The sequence below is a fragment of the Mandrillus leucophaeus genome, unplaced genomic scaffold (assembly GCF_000951045.1).
Source record: "Mandrillus leucophaeus isolate KB7577 unplaced genomic scaffold, Mleu.le_1.0 Scaffold14, whole genome shotgun sequence".
In the NCBI taxonomy this organism is placed as follows: Eukaryota; Metazoa; Chordata; class Mammalia; order Primates; family Cercopithecidae; genus Mandrillus; species Mandrillus leucophaeus.
Genome location: NW_012101365.1, coordinates 9,484,470 through 9,502,197, shown reverse-complemented (window position 1 = coordinate 9,502,197; position 17,728 = coordinate 9,484,470). Strand labels below are relative to the sequence as shown.

General features: G+C 42.4%; 1 protein-coding gene across 4 annotated transcripts in view; it reads right to left on the bottom strand.

Moving 5' to 3' along the window:
• FGGY (FGGY carbohydrate kinase domain containing) overlaps positions 1-17,728 on the bottom strand; it is a 469,171-nt gene that overhangs the window by 82,616 nt on the left and 368,827 nt on the right. For all 4 annotated transcript variants that reach the window (XM_011973864.1, XM_011973863.1, XM_011973865.1 and 1 more), the window contains 2 exons: positions 11,732-11,852; positions 5,362-5,456 (listed from right to left, as the gene is read on the bottom strand). In XM_011973864.1, coding sequence (XP_011829254.1) covers positions 5,362-5,456; positions 11,732-11,852 — 216 coding nt within the window. The remainder of the gene's footprint in view (positions 1-5,361; positions 5,457-11,731; positions 11,853-17,728) is intronic.

The window sequence follows — 17,728 nt, the reverse complement described above, 5'->3', positions numbered from 1 at the left end:
ATGGGATGGTTTCATACTTCTGAACATCTAAGTATTTCAGTTTTTCCTAACCTCTGGAAACTAAGATAATGATAATCAGCTTTATTTTGCAAATAGCAAAACTGGTATTTATGGTGACAGAAAGCCAAATAGAGCTAAAAAAAAAAAAAAATCACAGAAAGTTGACTCTTACAAAATAAAACAGAATGGGAGACATGCTATACACAAAAATCATAGGCTCTGAAATGCAGAACAGGTGATAAGTATAACTGGCTCTAAATGAAGTGAATTTCATGAAAAAGAACAGAAGGAGAGGTTTCAGCTGAGCAATGAGGATGTTTGCAAGGACTGACCTCAAGGGTAGACCGACCACTGCGGTCGGCATGGATGGTTTATCTTGTGGGCACACATTACAGAAAGGGTGAGTAATCACAGCTCTCAACTGGCCACTTATATGTATTGGTCTTGAAGACACAGGAGTCTGTCTGGAACGTGACAGGGAAAGTTGATGGTGGGAGTACATGGAGTCAGTGATTTACAGGGGTGGCAACGCTCACACAGTGGGAGGAAGGAAGGTCTGTAATTAATTGGCTGATTCCAAGGGCTTATTTTCTTTACACTGGTACTCCCCTTAAACTGACTGCTGAATGCATTTTGATCTCTTGTCACTGTCTCCTTTTACTGATTTTTGCTTCAGATGCTTCCTCCACTCCTTCTTTTCAAGGGTGAGGGGTAGTGGTTCAAGACAAATAGCACTGCTGGAATTAAAGCTTGTTTTGTATAAAAAGACTTGAATAAAAACTGCCCCTGAAGATAAGAAATTACAGAAAGTTAATGACATCTGCAGGGGGCCTAAAGGAAACAGAAAGTGGAGGGTCATTTCATGTTGCTGTCTCTTTGCCATTTGATTGGGTTTTCTCTCACAATGACTTGAAACTGCTTCTTGTTTTATTTATTTGTCCTTGTATTTCTTAGAATCTTTTAACTGTCTGTGTTTAGAAAGTGTAAGCATAGTGATATTTCATAAACTTAGTTTTTTTCCAGTTTGTTGATTTTCCAGGACCTGGGAGCCTAGAGAAGTGTTATGGAACACTCTCAGCTTCTAATTATAATTATTTGTTTTCCAAGATATTCAGAATTATAGAGGATCATTTTGTACTCTACTGATGATGGGGGAGGGATCAAGTAGAAAGGTCACAGAGGTCAAGACTACAGGGATTCCACATTCCTAAGGGTAAAGGGAGGGGAAGTGGACTGCCTTCTTTGTGTCCCCTCCCACCTATTCAGTAGCTAAACTTTTACCGTAAGAGCAGCATATCTGTGGCTTGATTCCATATTATTCATTACACTGCAGATATAAAGGTGATCATGATTTGCCTTCGAGAATATTTGTCCTCAAGGAGATTGTACTCTTCAGTAAAGACACAGTTTTGAAAACTACTAAAAGGAAAACACCCTTTCTAAAGAGGGACAGCTCTTTAAGATAGCATTAGTCATTGTGTTCTTTAGAATGAACGAATGGGTGTATCAGTCTCCTTTGTGAGATCCGAATTTGACAAAGAAATAGTAAGAAGACTTTAGATGTCTAAAGGGAGAGAAAGCAGGAAAGGACAGGGGAAGAGAGACAGAGACAAACTAAGAGAAGGAGAATCTGAATGGATAAAAGAACAGAACAAGGAAGCTAGGAATTGTCATCATGTTTCAAAATTTGCAATATCAATAGATCTTGTTGTTGGCCAATCTTTCATTAAGGCCTCACCAGAAAATTCCATCCAGTCTCCCTTTCCCTGATAAAATTCTCCCAGAATTGACATACATAGAGTCTACAATAGCTACAAGCAAAATCTACAGCTGTGGATCCATTGATATCACCCAAAAAAGGTATAGGACTCCACCCCTGTCTGAAAATCATCCATTCAGGGGCCTATGAAATTCGGAAACCTTGTCTCCTCAAGCATATAAAACTTTTCCCTACCTCTATTGTCTGGGTCCTCTGGATTCTCCCCAGCCTTCCCAGCATCTGAAGGAGGTGACTCTGGCTGAGTCTACCAAAATTTGCCTATCTAGATAAGAAGTGAAATCCTCCATCTAACCACCAGATGTGTGGTCCATGAGAAGACAAAACATCTGACTTGCTGGAATAGTTGAGGTGCTGGCAGGAATTGCTCAACTTTCTGAAGAAAGGAAAGGCAGGCACCCTGCAAACCAAGCCAGGGTCTCTGAAGTTCAAAGAAAAGACTGTGTTGAAGTTCAGGTTGAAAATATGAATCACAGAAAGAAAGCAATTCAGTTTTGCCTGACCTTGCCAGAATCTGGAGCTGGTCCCCAGACCTGAGGCACAAAGGTCAGCCCCTCTTCTTTGGAGTGGAGCAAATGATGCTAAGTCTACATACATTTTCATTTTCAAAGCAGTTCCAAACATTTTATCATTCTAATGACATTGATTACACCTGAGAGGTCACTGGAACCTTCAAAGGCTCTTTATCTCAATAGTCCCATATGGGTGGCAATTCTTATTTAAACATTAAAAAAAAAAATACATAAAACAGACAAATAAAACAAGTACCCAGAGAGAACAAATGACATTGTCTGAGGATAGTAAAGCAAGCACAGAACTCCAGACTATGGGGATTCTGTCAGGTAAGTGACGACAGATAAAACCTCAGGCCTCTCTCAGCTGGGGGCTCCCTTTACTAGATTGTGTCTCCTGAAAACGATCAGGACAGGCACACTCATCCTTGGGTTGAATAGGAGACATGAGCTTGTCTTTACAACGCTGTGAGCCTTGCAGCTGCTACTCAAGTCATCAGTTCCAAATCTGATCTACCATATCTTAGATTCTGTTCCAGAAGACTAACAGCAAATCTCATGTAGCCAAGATGTCAGTGTGGAGTTAAGCTCAGCTTCCAGTTAGGGGAAGATGTAAATGGAATTCCTTTAGAGCTGGAGATCCCAGTTTTGAATAAGATATTAATGAAGCCATAAGTCATGGTATGAAGCACCTGGTATAGCAGCCTCATCTTGACATGCTATTCCCTGTTTGAGCTACAGACTATCTCCTGATTTGTGATCTATGGCATTTCTTTTCAGAAAATACACCACTGAACACTTAAGAAGTCAGAAAATATTTTTAAAGAAAAAACAATCGAACACATTAGAAAAAGAATGACAATCAGGATAAGATATAGACCCAGAGAGACCTTCATTTCAATTCTGCTTCTACCCTTTCTGTGTAGCCTTGGACAAATTACTTCAAACATCTCTGAAACTTGGTTTCCTATCACGGAAGGATAAAAGCATGCATCCTGCAAGCAGGATGACTGTCAAGATTAAATGAGGTGTCTTATCTCAGGCTACTATAACGAAATGCCATAGACTGGGTACTTAAACAACAGAAATCTGTGTTCTCACAGTTCTGGAGGCTCAAAGTCTGAGATCAGGGTGCCAGCAAGGTCAGGGTCTAGTGTGAGCCCTCTTCTGGCTTGTAGAAATGGACTTCTTGCTGTGTCTTCACATGGCAGAGAGAATAAGGAAGCTCTCTGGTGTCTTTGTATAAGGGCCCATCAGACCTTCATAACCCATGAGACTAGGCTCCTGCCTTCATGATTTCCTCTAACCCTAATTATCTCCCAAAGACCCACCTCCATATACCATCACATTGAGGGTCAGGGCAGATTTTGCAGGAATACAAATACTCAGTTCACAACACAGGGTAACCTCTGCAGAACCTTAGTAAGTATCCCTCCCATTTTAACTTTTATAGTTTGTCACAGGAAGGGCAAGATACCTAATTGTGAGAACATCTCCTACACTGATACACTAAAATAATAATTGACCATTTACTGATATTTCGACAACAAATATCTCCATGTGCTATTTTTGAGACAGGACGAGACTATCCAGAAAAAGTCAAGAATTAAACTATACCATCTTTGTTTAAAGATTCACTGAGAACCCACAAGAATTCATGAGTGGATTTAATTCCTTGTGAGGGAGATTTCACAGTCATTAGTTTCAGAGGCTTGGATAGTGTGTAGTGTACCACATTTTCCAAAATGCAGTACAAACAACATCACAGTTTTAAATCTGTCTGTCCCTAACAGTGTACCCTTAAGTTTTGTAAGCTTTCTGGATCTCTATTGCCCAATCTCTGTGGTTCATGAAGCATTGTTATAGGTATTAGGAAGATTATACAAAAAGCACCTAGCACAGTGTCTGGCACATTAAGAGGTTCACAATAAATGAAACTCTAATTACGGAGCTACTAGCTACCTGGCTGTTGAGACCATGAGCAAGTCATTTGGACACTCTGCTGCTTAGCTGAACAAATATCTCTTGAACGTTCAGTTGAGAAGTGGGAGCTAGACTTCTTGATTCTGGCATTTACCAGCCGTTTCATTTAGGCTAAGTTATTTAACGTCTTTATGCCTCAGGTTCCTCAACCATAAAATGGTGATAATAGAGTTGTTGCAGGGACTAAATGAGCATGCTTGATACACAGAAAGAACTCACGATGTACTGTTAATTACTATTACAGATAAAGAAGTGGAGGTACAGAGAAGAGTGTTTAGGCCACAAGAGCTGGCAGGTAGTCAAGCCAGGATTTGAGCCCAGGTGGTCTAATGCCAGAGCCTGTACACTCCTAGCCTCCACATCACATTCGTTCTTTATCTTGTTGTATTATTTCAGCACTCAGAACCTCTCCACAAAGCCCCATGTGTGCAAAGTCTTTCGCAATTTGGTAGGAGGGAAAGTTCTGCCTCTCACCAGAAACTAGTACGTTTCCTCTTTTTGAAAATAAGAATTATGCAATTTATCATGTGTTCTTTTTTGTCTTGGCTGCCAGGAAGCTCAGAGCCAAATTATGTGTTTAATCACAGCCACCAAATTGTTTCCTTCTTCCTATATCTTTGTTCCTTATTTTCCCTTTTAATTCCTTTTTTATTTAATACTAACATTGTCATTTGTATCTCTTGTTGACAGAGGCCTTAAAGGTATTTGGAAAATGGTGGGATTGCCATAAGCTTTTAAAAATCTGAAATACACACGAAAAACTGAGGTTTTGAGGCTTACCTGTTTCATGTGCTCAAAGAAAAGTGGTCAAGGGGAAATTTAAAAGGAATAATTTAAAAGGTATTTTAAAGAAGAAATAAAAAACAAAAACAACTGAAAAACAGAACGACCAACACGAACTGAGGCCAAGTCAAATGAAAACTGCAATAAATATGTCTGAGGCTAGAAGTGTTTGTGCTTTCCCTGGCTGGAACCTATCATTTCTTAATTATATCCTGTGTGTGTTTTGTAAAATGCGAGCTGCTGTCAAGAGGAAGGTTGGCCTCAGACAGGGGAGGAGCCACAGCCCACCCCCTGGTCTTCACATACCTGTACAGAAGCGAAATCCCCCGAGGCACAGGCACCCAGAATAGCAGCACCCACAAGAACAGACTCCACCTCTTGCGACAGGACCACAGGCATGCCTGCGCAGGACAAGGCCACACCTCGGTTAGGGAGCAGAGCCAGGGGAGTATGAGGAGCCAGCAAGCAGCTACAGTGGCAAAAACACCTGACATCAGGCAGCAGCAGCCCCCCTCCCGACTCCCCACAGTCCTCCCTTCCTTGTTCCTTGGGATTATTTGGTTCTAAAAGATTTCACTGCCTGTGCCTGCTGGTGCAGTAGCCAAGGGCCCAAGGGAGCCAACACCATATATATCAACTCATGAGACCTCAGTGCCCAGGTTTTTCAGGCTTCTGCAAGCTGCTACCTGCCATTTGATTCAAGTTCAGATCCAGAGATATTTATTAAGTGCTTTGCTGGCCTAGGGAATACTGAGATGAATCGCACTGTGCCCTGCTATTCAGGTTTCAGAAAGAGATGGATGAGAGAGAGGAAGGCTAGTCTCTCTCCAACCAGGGGGTTGGTTCTTTAACTGAGATGTGCTAAGGGAAGGAGGTAGCAAGACAGGGTATGATTCATCCCTCCAGGGGCTTCTCCCCTCTCTCAGGGTACATGCCACCGTCCTTACAGTGGCTGACAAGGGGCCCTCCCTCCCAGATCTGGCCCCACTTCTCCCCCTCTGATATCCTCCTTCTCTCCTTCCAGCCACATAGTCCTGGCCTCCTTGCTGCTTCCTGAGTGTGCTTCGGGGCCCTTACCCATGCTGTTCCCTGTCTGGAACACTTCCTCCTTGATGCCCACATGCTAATTGCCGGCCCCTCCTTCAAGTGTTTCTGCAAACATCACCTTCCTACTGAGCATTCCCTGGCCATCAGATTTAAAATTACAACTTCCCTCAATATTTCTTACCCCCTTAACTGCTTCATCCCAACATTGTATTTTGCTTCATTCCAACATTGTATTTTACTTACTTGTTTAATGTCTGTCTCCCCTGCAAGAACTTAAGCTACATGAGGGGAGGGACCCTGTTTTGTCTACTGCTGAATCCCTGGCATTAGACCAGTATCTAGCACACGGTGAGTGACTGAATGATGAGGGAACACATTTCTAGGGTAGTGGTCATCACAGATCACAGTGGAGACGAGGCTTAAACAGGCATCTGAAGGGTGAGCAGGGGTCCACCAGGCAGGGAGGAGCCCTCCGTATGCTAACGCCCAGAGGTTGAGGGTTCATGGTAGGTTTAAGATTAATAGAAATAATTTAGGATTCTTAGGTCTATAATGTATAGATTGGTCTGCTAATCCGGAATGGCAGCAAACTTTACAGAGGTACCCTTGTGGTGTAAAACCTTCTTGTAGTCAAGCCATAAGAGTTATTTTCCCAAAGCTTAAATTTCTTTTCCTATCTTGTCTGAGATTTTCCTGAGGCACTCTCTCTACATCCCATTACCTCCCCACCCAGTTCTTTTCTCCAGCTACCCAGAGAAAGAGGGCAGGGGACCAAATTCCCACAGACACCCCAGAGAATTTAGAAATACCAGCCCTCATCTGGGCCGGGGCTTAAGGCACTGCCAGCGTGGTGTCGGGTGGGAATGCTGGGAGAAGCTCAGACCTGAGTTTGTTTCCTGGTTCCACTAGCTCTGTGTCCAGCAAGTCACTTACACTCTTTTAGCCTTGGTTTCCCCAAATGCAAAATGGGAATGATCATAAGATGTACCACACAGGTGTGTTGTGAGGCTTAATGAGAGGGCACATAGTTGGTGCTTAGCACATTTCCTGGCCTACAGTAAGCTATGGAGAAATGATGGCTGCTACTGTTACAATTCAGGTGGACGGCAAGTGAAGCCTCTCTGCATGTACTAGACCTGGGCTAAAAACTGGGTAAGTAGAGAAGGGACAGTAAAGGTTCCCATCAACCATCCAGAGGGGAAGGACAGATGCCAGGCCACACTGAAGGGCTGTGCTGACCCCAGCAGGAGAGAGCGCTACAAGCCTTTGAAGAATCCGAGGAATGGTACAGATGGGTGTGTGACTGTGACCACCCAGCCTACCCTATGGACCTGGGGAGTTTTTGAAGACAGTGCCTCCAAACACCATTTACTTCCCAGGCCTTCCTACCCTGCCAAAAGCTCCTCGAGTTGTGAGCAGGGAGGAACTACTCACAGGCCCCTCCCCTTGCGAACCAGAGACCTAAGTGAACCTGGTGAATCCCCTGTCAGCTCTCAAGTTGCTGCCCAAAGTGTTCTGAACCCAGACTGCCAGAGTTTGAATCCTGGCTTCCCCACTGACTTAGGTGTGTGATCCTAGGCAAGTTACCTAACCTTTCTGTGCCTCAGCTTTCTCATCTGAAAAATGGGGTTAAAATTCCACCTATTTCAGAGTTGCTGTGAGAACTAAAATTGTTATTATAATAAGGCTCTTGAAACGGTGCCTGGCTTAGAGAAAGCACTAAATTAGCATTAGTTGTTATTCTTAAAGTTTACCTTACTTCTGAAGTCTCTCCTCACACCTGTTACCCAGGGTGAAATCAACCCACTGCTTCCATTTGCCTCTAAGACCAATCCGACCTCTTCCCTTCCTCCCTCCACCTACTCTGTGCCTGGGAGACTGGCCAGTGGGGATCAGAGCTGCGGGCCCCTGCCCTCTGGGTACATCCTTGACTAAGCTTCTGCTGGGCGGCCCTCTTCACACATCCCACCAGGCTCAGATTGCCTGCTCCCTACCCTCACCCTTGCAAGCCCAGGGGTGGAAACGCTGTTAGTATCCCAAGGTACTTCTTGGTTGTCTGGGCTTCCAGCACCCTGCCCACAGTTCTGTACACTGACTCTTTATTCAACTTCCCTCCAGTTAACCTAATTGGAGGGTGTATCTGTTCTCTGCCTGGACCTGACTGACACTGACACATCTTATCCTCTGGGTCCCCACTCTACTCACTCTGGATATTGGTCATAAGACCAAGGGCACTTTTTCTGTGTTTTATAAAGAACCTCTTGGATGGACATGACTGTTCTTCTTAGCATCCCTGTGCCAACCTCAGGGCTTGGTGCACTGGTGTGCTCAGAGAATGCTTTTGAGTGAATAAATAAAAGAACAAATAATTAAAATAATGAGTAAGACCAGAAGAGGGAACCCCCTACTGAAACTACCAGTACTAAAAAATAAAACTTAGAAGAAGGAACATTTAGTCCCAAGTCAGTGGGGCAAACTTACAATTACTTAGTACATACCAAGTATTTCTTGAAACCACAGTTAACCAAATGACCGGGGTACAAGGAGGTTCTTCCTCCTCATGTAGACAACATTTCCCAAGCTGGCAAAGCCCTGCTCTCCCTGCTTGTACAGGGCAGGCTGTTCTCAACATGGCAAAGATTCACTTTCAAAATAATAAATTGCTTTTTTTTCCCCCTCAAATTTCTTTTTGGCATGGGGCTTCCTAGATGGAACAAGAGAACTAACATTTACTGATCACCTACTTGGTCTAGGCACAGAGTTTGATGCTCACAAACTTGCGAGCATTTATTCCTCAGCAGTGATCTACATGAGGGAGATGAAAATTTTGTTTGTTTGTTTGTTTCAGAAGAGGGAACTGAGACTCAGAGAGGTAAAGTAACTTGCCCAAAGTCACAGAGCTGATCTCCTGCTTCTGCCACTGTTCCACGCTATCTCCAAAAAAATCTCCCAAATTCCAATGTGTTTTTCACATGCATTTCTGAGAATCATGTTCCAGGTCAACAGTCCTCCCTAACTCTGTCTCTGTAGGAAAACTAGAGCAATACAATGTTTAAAGGCACCAATGACACTACCTCTATACTGGCTGCTTGTGTACGTGCCTTTTACAGGGACAAATGCAAATGTGTTCTTTTCTCTGAGTGCTGGGTGAAGGAGAGGAAGAGGGCGGCTTTGGCTGGAATGTGAACTATTTTATCTGATGCATTAATGAGTTTAGCAGAACCCAAAGCATTCAAAGGCAGATGCACTTTGCCATCACTTGTCAGTCACAGGCTCCCAAAGGCAGAGGAATTCCAGGCTAAAGAAAAGGTCCCTTTGTCTGGAACTGTAACTGGTCCATAGTTAGAGACAAAAGGTCCAGTTTCAATCGGAATCCAAATAACGATTAACAGCCTTTTCATTCAACAGCCTAGAGGAGAACAGTTTCCAAAGCAGAACTTTCTGTGAAGCTGCTGCACTCCCCCCCACCCCTGCCCGTGCTTCTGAGTCAGCCCAGTGATGTAGGACCTGGAAGATGACCCATTTTCACAAAGTCCAGGGCTGCAGTGCCGACTCAGTACCGGGGTCACTCACAGCTAGCTGTTCTGCTCTGGGAGGCCCTGTTTCCCATTTTCTAGAGTACTGTGTTGTCCAAAGCTGATTTTCATCTTTCCTCTTGCATCCAGATAGGAAGCTTTTTGGCTATCAGAAGGCTGAAAATTGGGGCTGGGTGCGGTAGCTCATGCCTGTAATCCCAGCACTTTGGGAGGCCAAGGCGGGTGGATCACTTGAGGTCAGGAGTTCAAGACCAGGCTGGCCAACATGGTGAAACCCTGTCTCTACCAAAAAATACAAAAAAAAAAAAAAAAAAAAGAAGGCTAGAAATTGGAATGTCACAGATGAAATTTTAAACTTGAAAGTTATCTGAACCAGTCAACTGATTTTTAGATAAAATGTTACGGTTTTTCTCCTGAGGGCAATTATAAGGCAATCTGGGCTCTTTTTATGTCTTTCCTCCTTCTGCTTTGAAGGGCCCACTTCTGTAGGGATTTGGACACCTCAGGAAAGAGGGGTCATCATCAAACGGTTATAAACTTGGCAGAAAAGTCGAGAAACCTGGGTCAGCAGTACAATATAAAGGGACAGTGGGCCCAGACACACCACGGTTACAATATTGGTCCTGCCCCGTACTGCCTGTTTGACTTTAGATAGCCGATTTAATTCACTTACCCACCAATCAGCTTCCTTGTCTGTAAGATGGGGGCACCAATTTCTACCCTTTGGTGGCATGGGAGGATTAAGTGTCCACAGCGTGATTCACACTGACACATAGTAGGGGCTTGGTTAATGGTAATACTTTCTATATTTCACATCCCAATAGTTCTGCCCTTAGACCGTATGCTTTTCTTACTGTCCTCAGACTTGTGCCTCAGTCTGCTTATCTCTAGGCTGGGAATAAATGACTTACTTAGTTTCATCTCATGATGTGCAGAGATCAGTTACATCCATCGTGTTAGACAAGGCTCTCATGTGCAGGAATCTGTGTGGCTTGGAGGGGGAACAAGGATATAATGGGGCAGGGACTTTGACCTGCTCAGAAGTCAGAGGTAAGAAAGTAGGGGATGACAGATAAGAAAGGATCATGATAAATGTAGGTAGGATCAAGTGGGCTCTTATCAGGCTGCAGTTGGGACTATGGGATGGGTACAATCCTCTCCTACTTTCCCTCATCTTGCCCTGCCCTGGTGGTACCTGTCCACCCAGGGATGGGTCCTGGGAGAGAACACCAGTCCCCAGGAGACACCAGAGGGGCAAGGAGTAAAAGGGGCCTGGACCTCTGTCTCTCTGGACCTGATGCCTCCTCGTCCTCCTGGAGGACCTCCTGGAGAAAGCCTCCTGCCAATGGGGCCCCTTCCTTGGGTTCTAGGGACTCTGATAAGGATCCTTCTCCTCCACTGTCTGCTGCTATCAGAAAGAGCTCAGCCCATTATTTGTGATTCCCTGCACCTCTATCATGATCCCTGATTCTGATGAGCTGAGAAGGAATCACAGGATTGCAGGGTCTTAGGGCTCAAATTCAGTCTGCAACCAGACCCACAGATCCTACAGCATCCAGCCTCTGCATTCTTTCTTCAAGACAGCTTTCTTATCACTTCTTCCAGACCACATGCCCTGAGCTGCCATTAGGTCCCAAACCAGACGAGGTGCCTCACTATGTTTCCATGATACCTTGTACTTTTCTCACTCTGAGCTTTTGCCACACTACCTTTAATATGCCTGTTTGCTGTTTCCCTTCCTCAATAGACTCTGAGTTCCTGGGTGGTGGGGAGCAAGAATCATGCCTTATTCATGTTCATATCTTCAATATCCTCCACAATATGTGGATCAGAAGAGGTACTCAAAACTGTTGTGTAAACGCTTGAATTAAGATCTAGTCCTGGCCAACTTCTCTTGTGTTATTTCTCACCATTATTCAATGGTTGGATATACATAGAAGTCACTTTCTCCATCCTGAATATAAAGACTTCAGGGTTATTTTAATAATCTAGCATACCACATATATCCTCCTAATCTCACCTCACCCAGAACTGGGCCATGCCCATTTGCTGCCAAGCCAAAAATGACCTTGTCTCCTCCTTCCCAGACTTACCAGTAATGTCCGCATGCATTTGCACAAAAAGGGGATTCTTGCTGAGGCCTCCACACAGGAAAAGAGTACTGATCGAGTGCCCTGCTGCCTCCATGGCTTCTATAATGAAGCGAGTCCCCAACTTGAAAGGAGAAGCAGAAGATAGCATCAGTATAGTTGCATAAGTAAACACTAGGGAACACTTCTTAAATGTTTACTGAGTGCTAGACACTGTACTAAGAGCTTTACATACACTATCTCAGAAAGCTGACACTCACAGAGACTATGTTGTCTATGATCACACCATGAATTACATCATAGAGTGGGAATTTCAACTTGGGCCTGACTGATTCCAAAACCCTCTTAATTACACCATTTGCTTCTATCAGTAGTTACACAACACTGACAAAAACAGTTGACAATGTCAACACAGTTAATGGTAACATAGTTCATTCAAACAGATATTTAATGAGTGTCTACTATAGCCCAGGCCCTGTATTAGGAGTGATTGCAATACTACTCTAAAACAGAGTCAATGGTATCTTGGTCAGTCTTCCTTTACTAAAAGGGAACTAAAGGCTTTTTCCTTAAGAAAAGCACCAAAAAATCCAGCAGCAGAATCATGGAAAGAAGCCTCTAATTGCATAAAGAAGGTGATATCCAAGGCTTCAGGGTGGCTGCGGGCTAAAATTACCTTTGCTATTACCTGAAACCAGGTAGTGGTTCTCTAAAAGGAGGCTTCTGAGCCAAATCCATTCCCAGGTTGTTTCAGGGCTTCACCATATTTTCAATTCAGCCTTGTGTCTCAGTCCTTATGTGTTAATATCTTCCTAAAGCACATTATCCTCATCCCTGTCTTTCTAAGTTCATTAAACTCAGTAAAAACCATTATTGTTTGAGAAGAGAACATTGCCTTAGAGTTATGGAAGTGAATCTTAATGTAGAATTCTTCAGTTTTAGATAAGATAGTTGAACATCTGAAAAATCTTAATTTACTTGAAAGTTCAAAAACTAGAGTTCAAAAATCAAAATGTATTTGGGATGAGGACTAAAAACAAGAAGATGAACTGTGATGTGGCCTTAAGGGGGCAGCCACATGATGATGCCTGAGAAAGGAGCTCCAGAAAGAATAGAGGAAGAGGATTTTTTGGTGGGTAGCGAGTCTTTGAAATGTTTAGAGATTGAGCAATTTGGGGAGATGTCAAAGTCCTAGGTGTAGACCTGGGAGTGAATTGCTAAAGGGGAGGGAAGAGAAGTCAGAAGAGATAAGAAAGTCAAGGATCTGGGAGGCCAGTGTGTCTCTACAGATGGCATAGCCACCAAGAAGAAGGCATGAGCCAATATCTTGTTTTTTAGTGAAAGTGTGACAGTATTGTTCAGGTTGAAACCTAGGAATGTAGTGAGTTTAGCCAAGGTGAGGAATAGGGTTTTGGAAGTCAGCAGGATGCTGCCCTGACCTCACATCCTGTGGGGGTGGGGAGTAAAGGGTAAATGAAGCCTGCTTTGACAAGGCTGTCTAGGGAGCTGTCACCCCAGGGGATGGGGGAACCTGGGAACAGGAGTGGTCAGAGGGTGATCTGGGAACCATAGGACATGAAATGCTAATTGCTTTGGCATAAATCATGAGGGACAGGGGCAGTTCAGGAGCAAAAGACACAGCAGTTCTAGCCCAGAGGTCTTTAGGGTTTGTTGAAGCTATTCATGAATCTGGTAAAAATATGGATTAGGTAAAACCTGGGCCTCCAAAAACAATCCACAGATGTAGTGTGTTTAGAAAAATTCAAACATGTTGTGCCATATAAGGCCAGATCCTACATACTAACTAGGGCTGATCATTCCCAGATGTTCTTTGTTAAGCTTTTTGGGGGGTCATGAATCCCCTTGAGAATATGCCAAAACCTATTGACCTCCCCAGAAAAAAAAAGTCACATACAAAATAGTACTATAAATAATTTCAGGAGGTCTACAGATGCCTGAAGTCCACCATGGATCATTTGATGCCTGTGGATTCCGGGCAACCCCAGTCTGCTCTAACGGCATGAATCTGTAGTAGCTAAGAGCATGAGTTTTGAATTCAAAAAACCCAGGCTGGCATTTAGGCATTTCACATATTTCTTATACCTTAACCTTTCTATAACTCAATTGCCATTTTTTTTTTTTTTTGCCATGGGAATAATAGTATCATATTCACTTAGTTAAAAATTCTATAGATTGTCAGAAATGTCAACATGCAAAAAAATTAAAAATGTGGTATTAGGCTTGATGAAATCTAATAATACCTACCATATAAGGCTGCTGCTGTAGGCAGCGAAGGTAAAACTTGTAGAAGAGTGTCCAGTTCACGAAAGGTGAACAAGGAGAGTTCTTCTGGTTATCAGCTACATGCTAGGCACTCTGCTATGCACTTTAATAGCATCTCTAATCTTAAGGCAAATGTGAAACCTGCATATTGTTATTCCCACTTAGGAGATATATAATTTGACTAAGCAATACAGTCTGTATGGGATGGGAGAATAGCTGTCTCCTAATTTGTATGGAAATGTCAGGCAAAACTGGTATCTTTGATATTTCTAAAACCAGGGACTTAGGGGCACGCGATTAGCAGGCCTGAGACAAGAATAAAACAAAGCACATTTCCTGGGAAAAGGAAAGAAATGATCCAAGTAAGAGGCACTCCCTCGAGAGGGGCTGTGACAGATAGCCTGTCTCTCCCCTATGTGGTATTGTCGGCTGGAATTTCCCACTCAGTCTGGCGGTTCCTTAAAGGACCTTCCCTTTCGGTGTCCCAGACTCCAATCTGTGTAATACTCCACCCTACTGAAATGTCCCACCAAAGGGCTTTGTGTGAAAATGATTTTGTGCTCACCTTTCTGGAAAAAATGTTTTCACAGAGAAATTTAAATTAAAATTAGGCTATTCCACTGGGAATGTACAGAACCGAATGCAAATCAAGAGACTTCAAATGCAAATAGTACCTTTTAAGGGTCTGTTCTGCAAAGAAAACTATAGATGAACAGGCTATGGATAAACTGCGTGGTTGACAGGTCTTTCAATTAAGCATGATCAAGAGAGAATTTTACTTCATGGAGGGTTTTGCACAGTCCCAAGTTAACTTGATTACAATCCTCTTTAATTTCATTTCATCCCAACAAAATAGCACCCAAAGATATGACTACATATAGAGAGAAATTTGCTTAACTTTCAGATGACCGACAACAAATACGTGCTCTGGCAATATTCAGGGCTAATGAAACAAAATATTTTTTCCGAAGTTGAACATGATGGGAAAATATCTGTTATCAGAATACCTCATTAAAATGCACATTTTTTTTGCCTAAAAGATCAGCACACTCAGATACATTTGCAAAACAGACTGAAACCCTCACAATTCACTTGACTCCACAAAAAAGCCGTATCGAGAAAAATCTCTGTCTTAAAATGCCTTCCTTTCATGGTATTATAAAGGTCATTAAGACAATGGACAGAATAAATATGATAGCTTTTAATACATGTACGGCCCATTAAATACAAGATTGATTTTCCAAGTGTGTGGTACTTGAGAAAATGTAGCTGGCTTTTTTTCTTCCCCTCTCCTGCCTGCATTAAGTTTAACCTCATTTATACATTTCTGGACTTCTGCTGCAGTACTCTTACCAGGAAAGGGACCTCTGTGAGACAATCCTGGCCAAATTAATGGTATTTTCTAATATATGTTAAGTAAAAACGATTCTTAGGAATATCTGAAAGCTTATTTCACCCATGTAGCTTTTACAAACAGATCAAACGAAAATGCAGCATGGTAAAGTGGAAAGAGCAGGAGCCTGGGTGTGAGATGGAGAAAGGTTCAGATTCCAACTACCACCCAGTAGCCGTTTGACCTTGGCAAATGGTCCTCCCTTTGTCTGTAAAAGGAGAACAAACTCATCTACTTACAGGGTTACAATGTTAAGCTACCAGTAGGCAAGGTACTCTGTTTGGTGCCTGGCACACAGTCGTGTCTGACGAAAGGTAACTATCATTACCACTATGTGATGGTGCCCCTTGGTCCATCCTGTTTGGCCTCATCCTTCATGTCCTCCCCTTAGCATGTGCTCAAAAGGGGGAGTATCACACCATTCTGATTTTCCAAGATTATTCATTTCAATATAAACTATTCATTCCACTATGGGACTCTTTTATACAATAATATTAACAAATCAGAAAACAAAAGCTCCTCAGTACAGTCGTGTGTCCTTTAACCATGGGAATACACTGCGAGAAATGCATGGTTAGGCGATTTTGTCATGCAAACATCATAGACTGTACTTCCACAAACCTGGATGGTATAGCCTACTACATACCTAGGCTATGTAGAGTATGGCCTATTGTTCCTAGGCTACAAACCCATACAGCACGTTACTGTACTGAACACTGTAGGCAACTGTACCACAATAATAAATATTTGTGTATCTGAACATACCTAAACATAGAAAAGGTGCAGTAAAAATACAGTATTATACTCTTATAGGACCACTGTCATATATGAAGTCCCTCGTTAGCCAAAACATTATGTAGCAGATGACCGTACTTCACATGTCTAGTTTTGTTTCAGAATGCTGGGGGTTCAAAGCCCACCTCTGCCACCAACTATATGGCCCTGCACAAGTTAATTAATCACATATAGGCTTAGGTTTCCAGTCTGTGGAACGGGGATTATAATATCTACGTAATAAGGTTAAATCAAATAATTTGTGCAATGTATCTAGCACAGTGCTTGGCAAATATAAAATACTTCTTAACTTGGCCAGGCGTGGTGGTTCATGCCTGTAATCCTAGCACTTTGGGAGGCCGAGACGGGCAGATCACGAGGTCAAGAGATGGGGATCATCCTGGCCAATATGGTGAAACCCCGTCTCTACTAAAAATACAAAAAATTAGCTAGGTGTGGTGGCGCACGCCTGTAGTCCCAGCTACTCTGGAGGCTGAGGCAGGAGAATCGCTTGAACCCAGGAGGCAGAGGTTGCAGTGAGCCGAGATGGCGCCACTACACTCCAGCCTGGCAACAGAGCAAGACTCTGTCTCAAAAAAAAAAAACAAAACAAACAAATAAACAAAACCCAAAAAACACTCTTAATTCATTTATTATTATCATCATAATCATCATTATCATTATTATAAAACCAGACAGCTAAATAATTATCTTTACTACTGATGCACACTTTTTTTCTCTATTTTCATCTTACTATTCATTTCCTGCATTTTTATAGCTGTCAGAATTGTGTGCTTTTGACCAAGTTTCCATGCATAAAGACATCTGACTGATTTCACTGAATTGGCCAAGCTATTAGACCAACAAGAAAATTGCTTCAGGAAGATATAGTAAAACTAGTGTATAATCTAAAAGGGCTGTTTAATCAAGTTGACTGACTCTATACTTCTATGCAGTTGCACTAAAGAAGGTATATCCCTTCAGTATTAGTATTATTACCATTTGGGAAGTTCCATTCTTTATTGTACATACGTGGTGCCTGGATAAATCTGAGCATTAAAAAAGCACTTCTGCTGGTGGTGTGAATAAGTATACATATCATTTAAAGGAATAAAGTTATGAAAACAGTTGTGTGAAGAAACAGAATAATTGAATATCATATATGTACATATAGCATTAAACATATTTGCTTAAACAGGTGTTACTGAAAAATAAATTTTGAATCAAAATTAGATAAACTGATTTTTTCTTTCTGTTATTTCCTATTCTCTTTTCAGAAGTGGCTAAGCCTCACTGGATTAACTTAATTTCGGGTACATACCTGCTGTGAGACCCTGAAGGCCATGATCTACTCTCCTAAAATGCACTTTGTAACATATGCGCACACATAACCTTCTGGATGTGATTTCAGGATTAGAAACCTCTTGTAGCCCATCCATAGCCACCTCTAGATAAGAAGATTCCTTAGACAATGGTTAAGCTTTTAGGATTTCATTTCCAATTTTGATTTATCTTTAGTTTAGAAACTCCTAACATTTTAGATGTAAATT